This window comes from Pezoporus flaviventris, unplaced genomic scaffold (genome assembly GCF_033815535.1).
Source record: "Pezoporus flaviventris isolate CSIRO_AGI_PZ_B2104156 unplaced genomic scaffold, CSIRO_AGI_Pfla_v1 ptg000015l, whole genome shotgun sequence".
NCBI classification, from domain to species: Eukaryota; Metazoa; Chordata; class Aves; order Psittaciformes; family Psittacidae; genus Pezoporus; species Pezoporus flaviventris.
The window spans coordinates 25478940-25493096 of NW_026892563.1; the positions used below are offsets into that span (position 1 = coordinate 25478940).

The following is a 14157-nucleotide window of genomic DNA, read 5'->3' on the forward strand; positions in this document are numbered from 1 at the left end:
AGTGTCACAACTTCCTTACTTGCCAGGAAACCTTGGAAGAGTTTATCGTGTTGTATTAACTCTGTATCACTCACTCTCCTTCTTGCTCCGTGTAGCTTGAGGTGCAGCTTTACAAGAGTCACTGGAAGATGCAAAACCTGCAGGTGGAACAACTTCTGACACCCCATAAGCCAAAAATGGAGCTCTAGATGGAATAAAAGCCTTTACCTCAATACATGTTGTCTTTGGCATTTTATTTTTGTTAGTCTGTTTCTTTTTCCTGCAGCTTTTCAGACACAGTGGCATATTCAGCATCCTCCTGCAGCCAGGAGCAAAACAGCCTTTTGTGAAGACATTTGTATTATTGACTGCCAAAACTCACTTAGTTTGACCTCATACCTCTGAATTTAGGGTCTGATGAGGTACATTGCATCTTTCCCTGCCATTGCTTTTTATTTTAAAGGTAGTATTGAAGTTTGTTAGCTGTGCTTCAGAAGAGACAGAAGGAGCCTGACCTACCCAAACCCCACAGATCCCCAGCTGCTAACACCTACCCAGAAAATCAAATGTATTGCTTCTGGGAGTGCAACCGTGACTCCTATCTGTCTCCACTTCCCAATATAGAGGCTCTTGTCCTGTTGGCTTGATAGAATCAAAGAACGGTTAGGATTGGTAGTTCCAATCCCCCTGGATGGGCAGGGACACCACACTAGATCAGATTGCTCAAGGCCTCATCCAAACTGGCCTTGAACACTACCAGGAATGAGTCAACCACAGCTACTCCGGACAGCCTGTTCTAGTGTGTCACCACCCTCACAGTAAAGAATTTCTTCCTAATATCCAGTAGCCCCCTTTGAGATACTGGAAGGCTGCTATGAGGTCTCCACGCAGCCTTCTCTTCTCCAGGCTGAACAGTCCCAACTCTCTCATCCTGTCTTCATATGGGAGGTGCTCCAGCCCCCTTATTTTCCTTGTGGCCCTCCTCTGGACTTGCTCCAACAGTTCCATGTCCTTCTTATGTATAGGACACCAGAACTATGCACAATACTCCAAGTGGGGTCTCTTGAGCCAGGCTTGCTCCAGCCTACAGGTTTGTACCAAAAAGGCAAAGGTGGCCAACTTGAATATAGCTACCAGGGGCTGAAAGAATAGGATTTTGTTTTACTTTTGCCAGAAGGAAACTTAGTGTTTCAATATAAGCCTGTAATGCCCTTAAAATGAGTGATGAAAGATTTGTTTGATGTGACTAATGTTCTCCACTGTCCCCATTTCCTGACAAGAAAGTATTTGATTCCCAGGTGATCAGTAACCAGGGGGTATGGCAATATAGGAGAGCACCTCCTATATGTATAGGAGAGCACCGTATCAGCTCTGAAGCATGTGTACTGGGTAGGGAATAAGTTCTTTTGCAAAGTATGGGTGTGCCTGCTAGCAAGTAGAAGTCAGAAACCCTTGCTGGCTTTGCAACAGCAGTAGGCCAGCGTAACTCTGCTTACCTCTGAACACATCTCAGAAGGGTCCCCAGTGCTGTGAGGCAGGAACATGAGGGATAAGACAGCTGGCTATATAAATTAAGAAGAACGCACACACACCATGCAGGAAAGGATGGAGCCCTGCCCTGGGCCAGGCTCTGCTTTTCCTTCTGGTGGGAAGCAAAATCCCTTCAAGCAAAAATAAAGAATAAGGAGGCTTCCTCCCTCTTTGATGTCCCCTCTTCTGCAGGTCTAGGAAAATTAAGTGGGTCACTCTGCTTCCATTTTGGCATGCCCCAGGACTTCCGAGGCCGGTGTATCTTTCCCAGAGATGGTTTGTTTCTTTGTTGGTTTGTTTTAACAAGACAGCCCAGCAGAAATCTCTACGTATTTTCCAGATCATGTCTGTGGGAGGCAGGTCAGGCAATGTGAAAGGACAAAAAAGCCATTTGGTGACGGGTAATGCGTTCCCACTATGCTGCAGACCAAACCCTCTGTTTCTGGGAAGGCCATGATCAGAGCAGGATCTTATCCTTCAGCATGTATGTTACCCTGTTACTCCTCCCCATAAACCTTGTCCTGACAGAAATTCTCTCACACCATTGTTATCCCTGGTAAAAAAGGTAAAATTTTATTCCAGCGCCTTCAGATTCAAAGGGTTATAAGAAAGGTCCTAAAAAAACCTACTCTGGCCCCCCATATCCAAAATGGCAGGTGGGATGAGTCTGTCCACATAAAAAGTCTGGCCAGAGGACAAAGTGTGGGTTGTATGGGGCTGCTCCCCAACACTTGGCTGCCTCTTGGTCACACAGGCACACCATTTTTTCACACCGATCTGTCAGGTTATCTGCAAAAGGAAATGTGAGTGAAGAATGAGGGATTCTGGATGAAGGCAAGAAACAGTTTCAGGAGGAGCTATTCCATAATAAAGCAACTCTTAGGGAGCAGAGGCTGTGGGAGCAGGAGGAGAGAAGGACCAACAAGTTGTATGTGTGTAGATCTGGCCCTCCCCTGTGCTGTCTCTGTTGATAGGTCTAACCCTAACTGTCACCAAGAGCACCAGAAAGTAGCCCCTAAACATAAACTGGCAATGCCTGTACAAATCTGCCCTGCTCAGAGCACTCCCCACTTCTAGAGCTGTGTGAACAATGGGGGCTTAGTTCAGTGGTGGAAGCTAAAAATTATTTTAGCTTAGCCTAAGCTAAAAGTATTCCATTTCCCTCCAGTCAGTCCATTTCCCTGCTAACTCCCCCCTTTGCAAACCAGACCAATTTCAAAGGAAAAACAATGCTGCTGTGAAAGGAGCAATCTCCCACAGGGACATTTGGAAACTGAGGGTGTAGAAGCACCCACCAGATATCCTTCACTCATGCTCTGTGAGTTGCTCTTATATCTCTTTTGTCTGAATGGGATCAGGTACTATACCTTCACAGCCCAGAAAAACCTGCTGTGCGGTAGCCTGGGGTAGGAAATTTGCCTTCTGAACACATCTCTAGAGTTCCTTCCCATGGGGGATGTCAGGAGAAGTGAAGCTTGATGAGGGCTTGTGGAGAACAGTTAATGGATGTTTCTCAGGCCTTGTCTGGACATCAGTCTAAGGAATTAATGGTCTTTGTTTAACTAAGGTTCATTAACCAGGCTGGAGCAACTGCAGCCCTGTGCACTTTTATGGGACAGACATTGCACGTGTCTGGTGGGCTCAATAGTACATCTCACATGTGCAGTGGGGGTTGTTCCTTCACAAGAAAAAGAATTCTTTTTTTCCATATAAAAAATAGCTAGCAGACAATACTGGTTAGCTATGAAATATGGGTAAGTGGGAGGGAGAGGAGTTATATATTAAAACATTAGCCAGCACTTAGCCGTTCTTTAGCCAGGACTTTGTACTTAATAGGTTGTTCTGGCACTTGGAAAAGAGCAACTGCAGATATGCTGTGCCCTGTCCCATACCTGCTACCAGATTTTTAGCTGCTGGAGAGGCTGAAGACTGCACCAGTAGCCTGTGGAGTTCTGATAAAGACAAACAGACTTTTAATGTTCAAAAAGCAGCCTGGGTGGAATGGGAACAAGTTTTACTCTCACATGTTTCTTCTCAGCCTTTCAAAGTGTTCCACAATGGATTTTACCACCAGGAACTTTTTGGAGACTTAGAAACAGAAGTGACAAATTCTAAGACTCAAGTCATCTGGTGTATGTCAAAACAAACTGGTTTGAGCCACTGATGAGCTGTGCCTGTGCAATTTAAGACCTCGGCTGGGTATCAGCTGTAGAGCTGAGCACAGCCTACACTTGCTGTATGCCTGAAGATCTCAAGAGCACTTGATTCTGCAAGCCTCAAAATGCCCGCTGAAGCCTCAGGGCTTTAAGCTGGAGGCCCACATGAGGCATGGGCACAGGCTGGCACCCTCTTTCACCTGTCTTGCATCCACGTGTAATAGCGCGGCTCTTCTCCAGCAGTACACAGTGGTGAGTAAAAGAGTGAACAGGCCTGCTGGAAGGAGGGTCAGAACTGCCATGGGAAGACCACCCCTGCAGACCATCACACGGCTATGAGGGGAGGTCAGTGAGGAGCAGGCATGCTTAATGGGAATGAGTGCAGAGCCTCCAGAGAAGCATCTGCATCCCTGCCACACTGAGATGGCTGATGTGTGGGCATCACGGCCCCAACTCCCACTCCTCCACCTCAGGAGGACTCAGGTTACCTGGAATGGTGGTGCTGGAGCTCCAGCCTTCCTACAGCTCCAGCTGGGGACTCTTGGCAAGCCTAGCGATCCAGGCAAGGGATGGGCAGAGAGCTTGCAGGAGAACAGATGCTGCCTAAAGCGGCTTTGAAACCAGCTCAGCATACAACAGACCTACCCCTGAGGCCCACAAAGCTCTTAGGTCAGCCTAGTGCCTGCCAAGGAGGGAACAAAGTGAACCCAAAGCGAGCAAGCATTTCCTTACCACACTGCACAGCGTTCTGCTCACATGCCCACTGGTAGCGCTGCACCTTGGGGCTGCAGCCTTCCTTCTCTGCCTTGTCATAGCAGCAGTCATGCCTGTGGCAGCACCTGTGGGAGAATAAAAGGTCATCCTTGGGCATCCTCCTGCATGATTTGCTCAGGGGCGTTTGCACGTACTCAGGAGTGCTGCAGTCACACACAGCTCACGACAGCAGTGTTTGCCCCACCTGGTCAGTAAATGATCTGTTGATGAACCAGCATCCTGTCACCCCTGTGAAAGTCTACATGGCTCAGGAGCTCATTAATGCCATATTTGCTCCTATGACAACCGTGCTTCTTCCTCTGTGCTCCGAAGGGCAGGTGTGGTCAATACATGCTAATCTCACTGGAAGGGACCTGGTATGTTCCCATGAAGAGTGTGATCGTGGCTCACTGGCTCAGGCTCAGACTCCATCCCAGGATTTGGAGTCAGGATGTGTTTTGTAACCTCAGCATCACCAGGCAACTTCATCTCTCCAGTTCACGTGGGCCTGCAGCCTTTGATCTATCCAGTTTCTGAGGGCTGGCTACAAACTCATCAGCCTCAATGCTGGAATTCATATCAGTTAACGTCAGATGCCTAAATGTAAACATCCACAGCTAAGGCACCGAACTGTACTCCGTTTATGCATGTCTGGGGCACAGTTCATATTACTATACTGCAGAGAGCTGCCCCAGGTGAAAACTATTGCATTTGCAAGTGCAATTGCATTTCATTGACCATAGAGGGGGCTGAGGGTGACTAGCTCAGTCTGTCCTATAGACTGGTCAGCGAGATGCTTCGCACTGTCAATTGCTTAAGAATTTATAGACCATTTGACCCCGCTTGAATTTTATTCTGGTAATTTAGGGGCTCAAAATACACCAAGAAAATATTCAGCAGCTAGAGATTCCACTGCCGAATAACAAAGGTTGCTACAATGGTGCAAGATCAGAGGCTGGAGCCAGAGAGGAGCAATCTCCTGCATTTCCAGAAGCTTGTCCCTGCAAGAGCACTGGGACTTCACAGAGAAACTGCTCTACTGACTGGGAATCATCGTGGCAGCCTGATCTTAGGGGTAAATGAAGAGCAGACAGCTTTCAGAGAAGCTCTTGAGTCTTGATGTTCATCTTTCAAGAGATTGACGAGGTGGCCCAAAGGGAGCATAGCTGTGCTGGCTCCCCATAGATTACCAAATCCAGCTGAAAACCTTGACTGTTGTCTTCAAGACCTGAGGCCAACATACCTGAAAAGTCGGTAAAAGTCTGGGATCCATCATTGTGTCCCTCTGGAAAAGTGGGACAACCCTGCAAGGAGGGCAAAGGTCCCTTGTGCAGGAACCAGGGCTTCTCTGGAGACCCATCAGGAGCTGCTCAGTACCTTACCCGAGTGCTCAGGACCATCACAGACTTCATCATTTGGCTGCAGGATTTTTTCCTCTCAGAAACTTGTTTACAGCTATGAGGCTAGTGAGCAGTGTGAGGTGATAAAGCCCAGGGGAAAACGTAAAACTATTTTGAAGTGCACCAACCACTGATGCAAATTCTAATAAAATCACTGGAACAAGATCAGGGGAATCATGTGAAAGGGACAACAGAATCAGTCGGCTCCAATTCAACCTTCATTCAAGCTGCTGTGATTACGCACAGGCTGAATTTAGTCCAGTGTGCTTTCCCTGCTGAATGGGCTCCTAGTTTAGTAGCTGGAAGTAGCAATTTCATCCCACAGAGGAGTCTCCCAACAAAATGCCTTTTTTCTCTCAGCTCGTGAAGATGAAACCTGTGTGATGACTATGTCCAGACTACTCACTGCATTGTGAAACCTAGAAATGTAGGTTATCAGGAGCAGACTAGTATCTCCTTCCATGCCAGCCCCTCAAAGGAGTTCAGAATGGGACTCAGACCTATGGGATATATGTATGTAGATGCTTTCCCATGAGGAGTTACAGCAACTGCTGTAATTGAGAAAACTTTATTCAGCCCATAGAACCAGTTCTGCTGGATAAGATGGCAGTAAGAGGCTGTGGTTCAGATCTTTGTTGGTCCAGTAACACCTCAATCCTGGGCTTGTTCTGAAGAGGTTAGAGATGAAAAGCCAAAGGAGAGAAGAATTTGCAGCCTTGTGGATAGATTGAAAGCCTCAGCATTCTCCAATGTTTGAGTCCCTATACAGTGTGTCATACGATGTGACAGGGATGGACTACAGCAGTGAACTATGACTGAGGCTTGTGTCATTTGGAGGAGTTGCTGTAGCCCAGGGCATCCTGGCTAACATACCTGAACCAGCAGCACAGTCTCATCCATTCTCAGGGAGACGACAGATGGCAGAGCAGGCCCATCATCAGTGTCGCATATATGGGACACAGAGCACATGAGGCCGTGGTGGAGAGCCACAGATTGGGCTGAGCTGAGGCAGAGCTGTAGAAATTGTAGGGTTTGTGAGGTCTGGGGAGTGAATCAGTCAAGTTGGTAAAGTTGGTGTCAGTGATGGAGGAATGTGGGGAGGAGGAACAACCTGAAGGTAGACAGGCAAAGGAAGGCATTAGGAGCCTGTGTGCCAAGGGAATGAAAGTGCTCTTCATGGAGAGACAGAGGGAATTAACAGAAAAAGAGGTAGGAGAAGTGAGGACAGGTCTTGGAGAGGGCAAAAGATGGTCTGTGAATCAGGCAAGGACAAGCAAATGAGCACTAGAGAGATGTGCTAGCTAACTGTTGCTCTGTATCCGGCTTGGCAGAATCAGTGGATTGCATAAATTCTGCAGGACCATTCTGCTTCCCATCAGACCAGTTCCTCCTGATGATACCCATAACTGCAGCAGGGTGACATGTGGCTCACATCAACACAAAGTGAGAAGACTTTGGCTCATATTTGACAAACATCTCTTTCAGATGTGCTGAAACTGCACTGCCAGAGAATAAAGACTGATGAAACCTATCACTGTCCTTTGCCACCTTCAGATGGTCCCCTCCTGTCTGGAAATGCCCTTTCCTGCACCTGGGTCAGAGTGTGGTGTTAAGCTTTTGACAGTCTGCTAACGCTCAGTTAGACCCATGCAAACAGAGCCAGCCAACACTATGTGGGAGCACTGCTCAACAGGTATGGAAAGCAAACACAACTGTGTCATCTACTGAGTAAACAACCTGTTCATCATGGCTGTCTGGGCTATGAGACAGCACTAATGGCTACAGACAGCTCCAGCTGGTCCTCAGGAATCAGCTGATCAGATTCCTGCCTCTCAGCAAATGCCATTAGTAAGAATTTGTCACGTTGTGTTTGTCGAGTTAACAGCACCATCACTGCTGTGCATCCTTTTGTTTTGCTTTAACTCACATATGCCATTTTGCTTGTCATGGTATTTGGTGTTTTCAAGGAGATGCTGAGCACCTTCAGGTCCTGCTTTACAAAATGAGTGCTGCAGCCATCCAGGGGAACACAAAGGAGAAGGAGAAAGAAATCTATTGACTTTATGCAGAGGGAATGCCATTATGGCTCAAAGTCAGTGTGTGGAATAAACCCTATAAAAGGATTACCCACTCAATGGTATTTTTAATTTTCCCATAGAAAAGAGGTGCTCAGAAGCACTCTAGCCCTGTCTAGACAGATCGACTGAATTACTCACAAGAAAATTACTCCTTTTGTAAGGGTCTCAGTAACAAACCGAGAAGTGTCAAGGGGGTGAGTAATTTGAAACAGTGTTTGTCACCCTTGGCCAGTCATTTTGCCACTCTGCCTTCCTTCTGTTTTAGAATGGCAAATATGAAGAATGTGGTCACTTTGGCAGCCATGAGTACTCAACAACACTGAGCTTTGCAGCAGTGCTCAGGAACAGAAGATTCCTCCAGCAGCCATGAAATGGGAATTTTTAGGGCTAAATCTAGTGGGGCATTGCCAGTTCCTCCTAGCTAAGAACCTGACTGAAAACCTTTTTGTTGGTTTTGGTTCTTTGTTTTGTTTTGGGTATTTTTTTGCAGCCCAGCATTGCACCTAAGGAAAAATAATGAATGCACGTAAAGGGTCAAGCTTCCCTTTTACAAACCACCTGGCGCTTTGAGGCATTTCCAGTTGCAGAGTCTCATTTTCTGCCATTAGGATAAAAAACATATCCCATGGAAATCAAACGGCAGCAGAAACACTGGCTGATGAGCGTGTGTCCATATATTATTCCCTCTAGCTGTTTTTCAGGAGTGCTGACCACTTGCATCTCCCAGAGTCACCTAAACTTGGGGGTCACTCAACCTCTATGGAAAACAGCTTTTAGGTGTTAGCTCTTCAGTATAAGTACTCCAGATGAGTGAAGTCGTGCTTTACTTTAAAGGCCTGCTTATGAGAGCTGGTACAGGGCTAACAAAAATTACACCACCTTACAGACACTGCTGTAGGTGGTGATAAGCCAGTCTAGAGATAGTACTGAGAAGTAAAAGAAATCTCTACACATGAAAGCGATGACATTTTGTAGGCAGCTACTCATCATTTCTAAGTCCCCTATTCATAGATGAATTCATAGATTTCATAGATGAAATGTTTCATAGATACAAACCAGGGATGCGATGAGAGGGCTTTGGAAGTGAAACATCTCACTACATCAATGAAGACAGTTCCACTAGTTTCAAGGGACACCTGTTCTTTCATGCCCAGAGGAGCTGGTCTTTAACCTTGGCATCTTTTGTTCCTTTTTTACCCTTTTTCTGTCCTCTGCTAAAAGCTGCACTTGCCTATTAGTAGTACACACCCTATCGACTGTAGATAAACAGATTCATGTGCTCTGTCTGTGAGGTTTCAAACCAGATAAGATTGCAGGTAACGGGCTCAGAGCACACAAAAGTCCGCCATGCTCAAGATTTAAATGTATGCTAATTGCAAAGTACAAGGAAGAAACCTTTGATTGCAACACCTCCTAGACTCATTGCTTGTAGCCTCAGGAATAAGCACAGCATCTTCCCTACCAACAAAGAAAAGGGGAAATAACACAATGCTCTCCCCTGTTGTTGTTCTTCCTCTATTCAGTGTGAATTAACAGGCAATGAAGGCAATGGGGTTTATTATTTCTTGCAATGATCTGGATTTCTTCCAGAGGATGAACACTGATATTCCCATCACAGCCATTTTCAGGACCTGAGTGAAACAACCCTCCAAATACCTTGATCACTTCCCTTTTTTTCAGGCAGGGCTTGCTCTCTATGGATAAACATGCAACTATTTCAGGAAATCATATCCTGGTTACTCCTTTGCCCTCCACCCCACATAGCCCCAAGAGCTTTGGTCCCATTCAGAAGGTGGCTAAGCCCTCATTCAAACACCAAGTGATACGTGAGTCCTCACAATTCCCCAGTGATGTTCGCATGTACTGAATTCCCTCTCTATGAGGTAGCAATGAGTCCGTGGAGTCACCATAGCATATACGGGGAAGAGTGGGGAGATCTGCACTGCTTCTGGACACACAGTTGAGGTTCTTCTTACCAGTCTGTTTTATCTTTAGGCCAGCCATGTCCTCCCAGTCCACAGTAGCATCCGTAGCCAATATACGCCAAGGGAGACCGTCCTGTACCACACGATATAGCTCCTGCCAATTCAATGATTCCTCGGGTGTGCAGTGAATGGGATTTTCCCAGAGCACCTTTCCAAACTGCAAAGACAGGACATGGCTACACACAAGGATTGAAAACGCTTCACATGATCCTCCTAAGTCCTTAGTGGGGGATTTTTTTGTTTGGTTGGGTTGGTTGAGCCCTGGCAATCTCATTAGCCATGACATTCAGCCTGCAAAGTAGACTGTGTGGGGCCTTATCTGGGGGCTGGATGCAGAAATACCCAAGCCAGCTATTTCTGCAGAGATTGCTCAGTTCAAGCAAGACTCCCTAGCTCTGGTGCACTAGGGTGTGATTGCAGCTATATGATACCTGAGAGCAGTGTACCTGGTTTAACAGAACATGTACCCCAAGCCTGGCTTTATAGTGCCTGCGCCAGCACCATGCAGAGCCAGCTGGGCTTCACTGTGCCCCAGAGCTCCCAAACCTGGGACAGCTATGCTGTGGTCCCAAGTGGGATGTGGAACAGCAGAGGACAAGTGTGCAACCAGACCTAACCTGGGCTCTAAGCAAAAATAGACGTTTCTGTGTTACCCACGGTGCCTTATATTATCCAGATTTCCCCTACTATTCTGGATGTTTTAACCCCTTCTCCATAGAAGTTTCTGTGTTACCCACAGTGCCTTATATTATCCAGGTTTCCCCTACTACTCTGGATGTTTTAACCCCTTCTCCAGATCACAAAAAGCTGACAGTACTATTAATTTCTGTAGGGTCAGCTACAAGTCCCTGAGCCTGTAAAGTACACTTTGTCTGGGACAGAGTGCCTACATAAGCCAAGATGTATGTGTAGCAGCTTTCTTTTGAGCATCTGGAGGTGCTGGCAACACTTACCTCTGCTTCCGTTATTACATTCCATCTAAGTCATAACATCAGGTTGGCTGCATTAGCTTTGACGAAGGGAGCTCTGTGTCCTGTGCCAGTGGCCCCCAAACTGGTTGAGGGGGTTTCGAGGTACAAGTCTTTCCAGCAGGGTTGTCATTCCACATGTTAATTTGCAACTCTTCAGAAATCACAGGCTTTACCTTGCAGTGACCCTTACAGAAACCAGGAGTGCCCTGCCCCAATGCTCAAACAGCTTTGATGCTCAGCTGCAAACGTTGGTGCTTATCATGTTAAGCATAGCGACAGACGAGAGTATTTCTTGCCTGTGTCCACTGTGAAGGACAAAGAGCACTTTGCACTGCTCTATCGTGCATGGCAAAGTTACTCACCCCTAGTATTGAACCCCACAGACTGACTGCCTACCCCATCAGTTCATCCCACCCATGCACAGCCACCCCAACAAGAAAAGCCTGCTGGTATGGGGGGTACTTTGCAGCGCACTCAGACGGAGAGGGAGATGATGCTGGGAGCTGGGAACCCGCTACTGAAGTTTCTTTGCCTCCTGCACGTTTGACCTCTTCAAAGTGCTGTGCAAACACAGACTAATTAATCCCCTAAACCACCCGAGGACGCAATACTATTTAAAACTGTTGCTTTCCTTTTAAAACCCAGCCTCTAATCCCCTTCCTTGGGCTTCACACCCAGGATCTCTTGGGCTGTCTCACCCCTCTAGCCTGATTGAGGCACCAGCAAGGACAAGGAGGGTCTTTCCCCATGCAGAACAAGGCAGGGCTTTGCTCCTTCTCTACAGGCCAAGACCTTCAGAAAGGGGAGTGCTGCCCCACAGCATTTCCCATCCTGCGATTGGTGCCTCAGGCTGTGCTGGTATGGGTTTCACATAGCCTCCTTATGCTTCCCGGAGCATTCCTCAGGGATTAAATGCACATTCCTGAAAAAGTAACTGCGCTGCTCACCTAAACACTGCTTGAGTGTTCGGGTTTCATGCTAAAAACACATTAGACGGGTGTTATTCAAAACTAAGAGATGACCTATTTCCCTTGTCTAAACAGTGGGGCTCCAGAGTTAGAAAGGGGCTCAGCTCCCAGGTGCCCTAGGGGGAAATCACAAGCAGTGAGCTGCCCTGGATTTTGGGTTAAAATCACACGTTTTCAACCTGTTGCAGTTTGCAGACCCTCAAAATGGAAACAAAAACTTCTCTGTAGGCATTCAGACCTCCTGACAAGCAGTTTGCAGGTTTTTCAGCTGTCTGTTGCTGACCTCTTGGTCTGCTGGTCACTGGCTAAGGCTGGTGTAAGGTAACTGCAGCTCACCCAGAAGAAGAAAGACCTTTCTTCTTTTAGGGGTATCTCTGAGGATCAAGGAACTGTAATTACAGTGCAGAGCTGCTCATGAAAGTGGAGAGAAAGCCCCAAAGGGAATTGAGTCAAAGAGACTTGGTTAGTGTGCTTAGGGCTGCACGCTCTGCAAGAGCTTGAAGTCACTCCAGCATCCAGGCAGCCTCTGATGTTCCCACTCTGTTCTTTGAAGGCTGGCTGGGCTTTGAGCGGATGTGTTGCTGCAGCTGAGAGGTCAACCCCAGCAAGTAAGCTTCAGTATTCAGGTGCATGGCTAATAACTTGTCCAAGAACTGAAACTGCTTTTTCTATGCTGGGCAGCTCAAGACAGAACAGCTGGGAAAGCCTTGAAAAGGTCTGCATCTCCCCAGCAGCCTGCATTTAGCCGTTGAGGAACATGCACAGTCATTAGTTATACTACTAACAGGGCACCTTAGCAGAGAACATACCTGCAGGGAGGGGAGCAGAGGTGGATCTGACAACTCACACATTCTATTTCCTGCTTAAACGGGCAGTCTTTGCTGTGGATTAAGTCAAGGTTTAGGTGTTTATTTCAGAACTGTACTGCAGGTATAACCTCAGTCCTGACAGCTTAGTGTAACATCTTCTCTGCGTATGAGGGCTTTGTGTTAGCAGACATTTATGGCCCTTTTTAACAGCCTTTTTAGAAATTATTTTAACTTCAGATAAATTTTAAACTGCGTACTCCATGGTCACTGGTAGAACAAGAAGGTACTTCCAACTGCCCATGGTGGGGGTTGGAACTAGATGACCTCAAGGTCCTTTCCAACCCTAACTAGTCTATGATTTCTATGAAGAGACGGAGATACCAACAACTTTGTAGCAGGAAACTATTCAGAAGGAAAATGAGCTGTGTTTATACAGCCCCAGCAATGCGGACCGCTAGCGAGGTGGGCAGGCGGCTCACTTACACAGCCCTTGCTTATAAAGCTGGAGAGAGTCGAGCAGCGCTTTGTTTTCCTCTTGGCCAACACACGGCTAGGTGCCCGCCGTGAGGCTGGCAAAGCTGACAGCAAGCGGAGGCACGGGAAGGGCGAGGGGCCGGGCGGTGGTACTCACCTGCCTGGAGCAGCAGCAGTGCCAGCAGCAGGCGGGAGCCCATGGGCAGGTCGCTGTCACGCTCCGGTGCGCCGGGGTTCAGCCGCTGGGCTGAGGGGCCGAGCGAGCCGAGGGGCGGTTGTGCTTAAGCAGCCTCCCTAGCCCGCCGCCTGGGTTTATATACACATGGCTCTGCGCCCGTCTGCAGCGAAACACCCTCTTCTGCGAGGTCCCGAGCCCCAGCACGGGTCCGGTCCGTGCCGTAGCGGGCTCCCTGCTGCGCGGGGAGGGCGAGGGCTGGCTCTGTTTGCCTGGCATCGCCTTTGGGAGGGAGGGAGGGAGGGGCTGCTGGAAGGGCATTAGGCTGCCGGTCCCTGGGACAGCCTGAGACACCCAGGCACTAAGCTGGGCTCCTTCTTTAAGCTGTTTGCTTCCAGACCCTGGTTAACCTCTGAGGAGCTGCGGAAAAGGGAGGCCTGAGGCTGGGCTTTCTGTGGCTTGCGGCATCCCTCTGGCAAGGATTTTCTCTTTTTATAAGCACTCTTTCCAGGGTAATTTTGATTTTGTTTTTACATTATTTTATTTTAAGCCTGATTATTTTTCACATTTAAAAAAGGAGAGACAAAACTATAAAAATCCAACAGAAAGAATACTGTTAGGTGCAAGTGCCTAATTATAAACTGACCAACAGAGCTAATTCTGTGCCACTCCTGAGAGAAAAATACCCTTTTGGCCTGTTGCTGCAGCTGACTGACACCAACTGATTTCTTGAGGACTCATCAGTATGTGGGTCCCAGCTTCTTCCCCACAGAAGCTGGGGACAGTCCCATGGGGCAGCTGTGCTCTGGTCAGCCAGATCGGCAAGGTGGCCTCCCTCTCTCACAGCCTCTGCTTGCATGGGGCAGCAGGCAAGGTGAG

General features: G+C 47.7%; 1 protein-coding gene across 1 annotated transcript; it reads right to left on the minus strand.

Annotated features, from left to right (window-relative positions):
* Window positions 1-1738: 1738 nt before the first annotated feature.
* Window positions 1739-13347, minus strand: LOC133269166 (phospholipase A2-like). The gene is made up of 4 exons (XM_061453126.1): window positions 13261-13347; window positions 9873-10038; window positions 4398-4504; window positions 1739-2298 (listed from the first exon to the last, which is right to left on the minus strand). The coding sequence occupies exons 1-4, from the start codon at window positions 13301-13303 to the stop codon at window positions 2135-2137; spliced, it is 480 nt and encodes a 159-aa protein (XP_061309110.1). The 5' UTR covers window positions 13304-13347; the 3' UTR covers window positions 1739-2134.
* Between the last annotated feature and the right edge of the window lie 810 nt (window positions 13348-14157).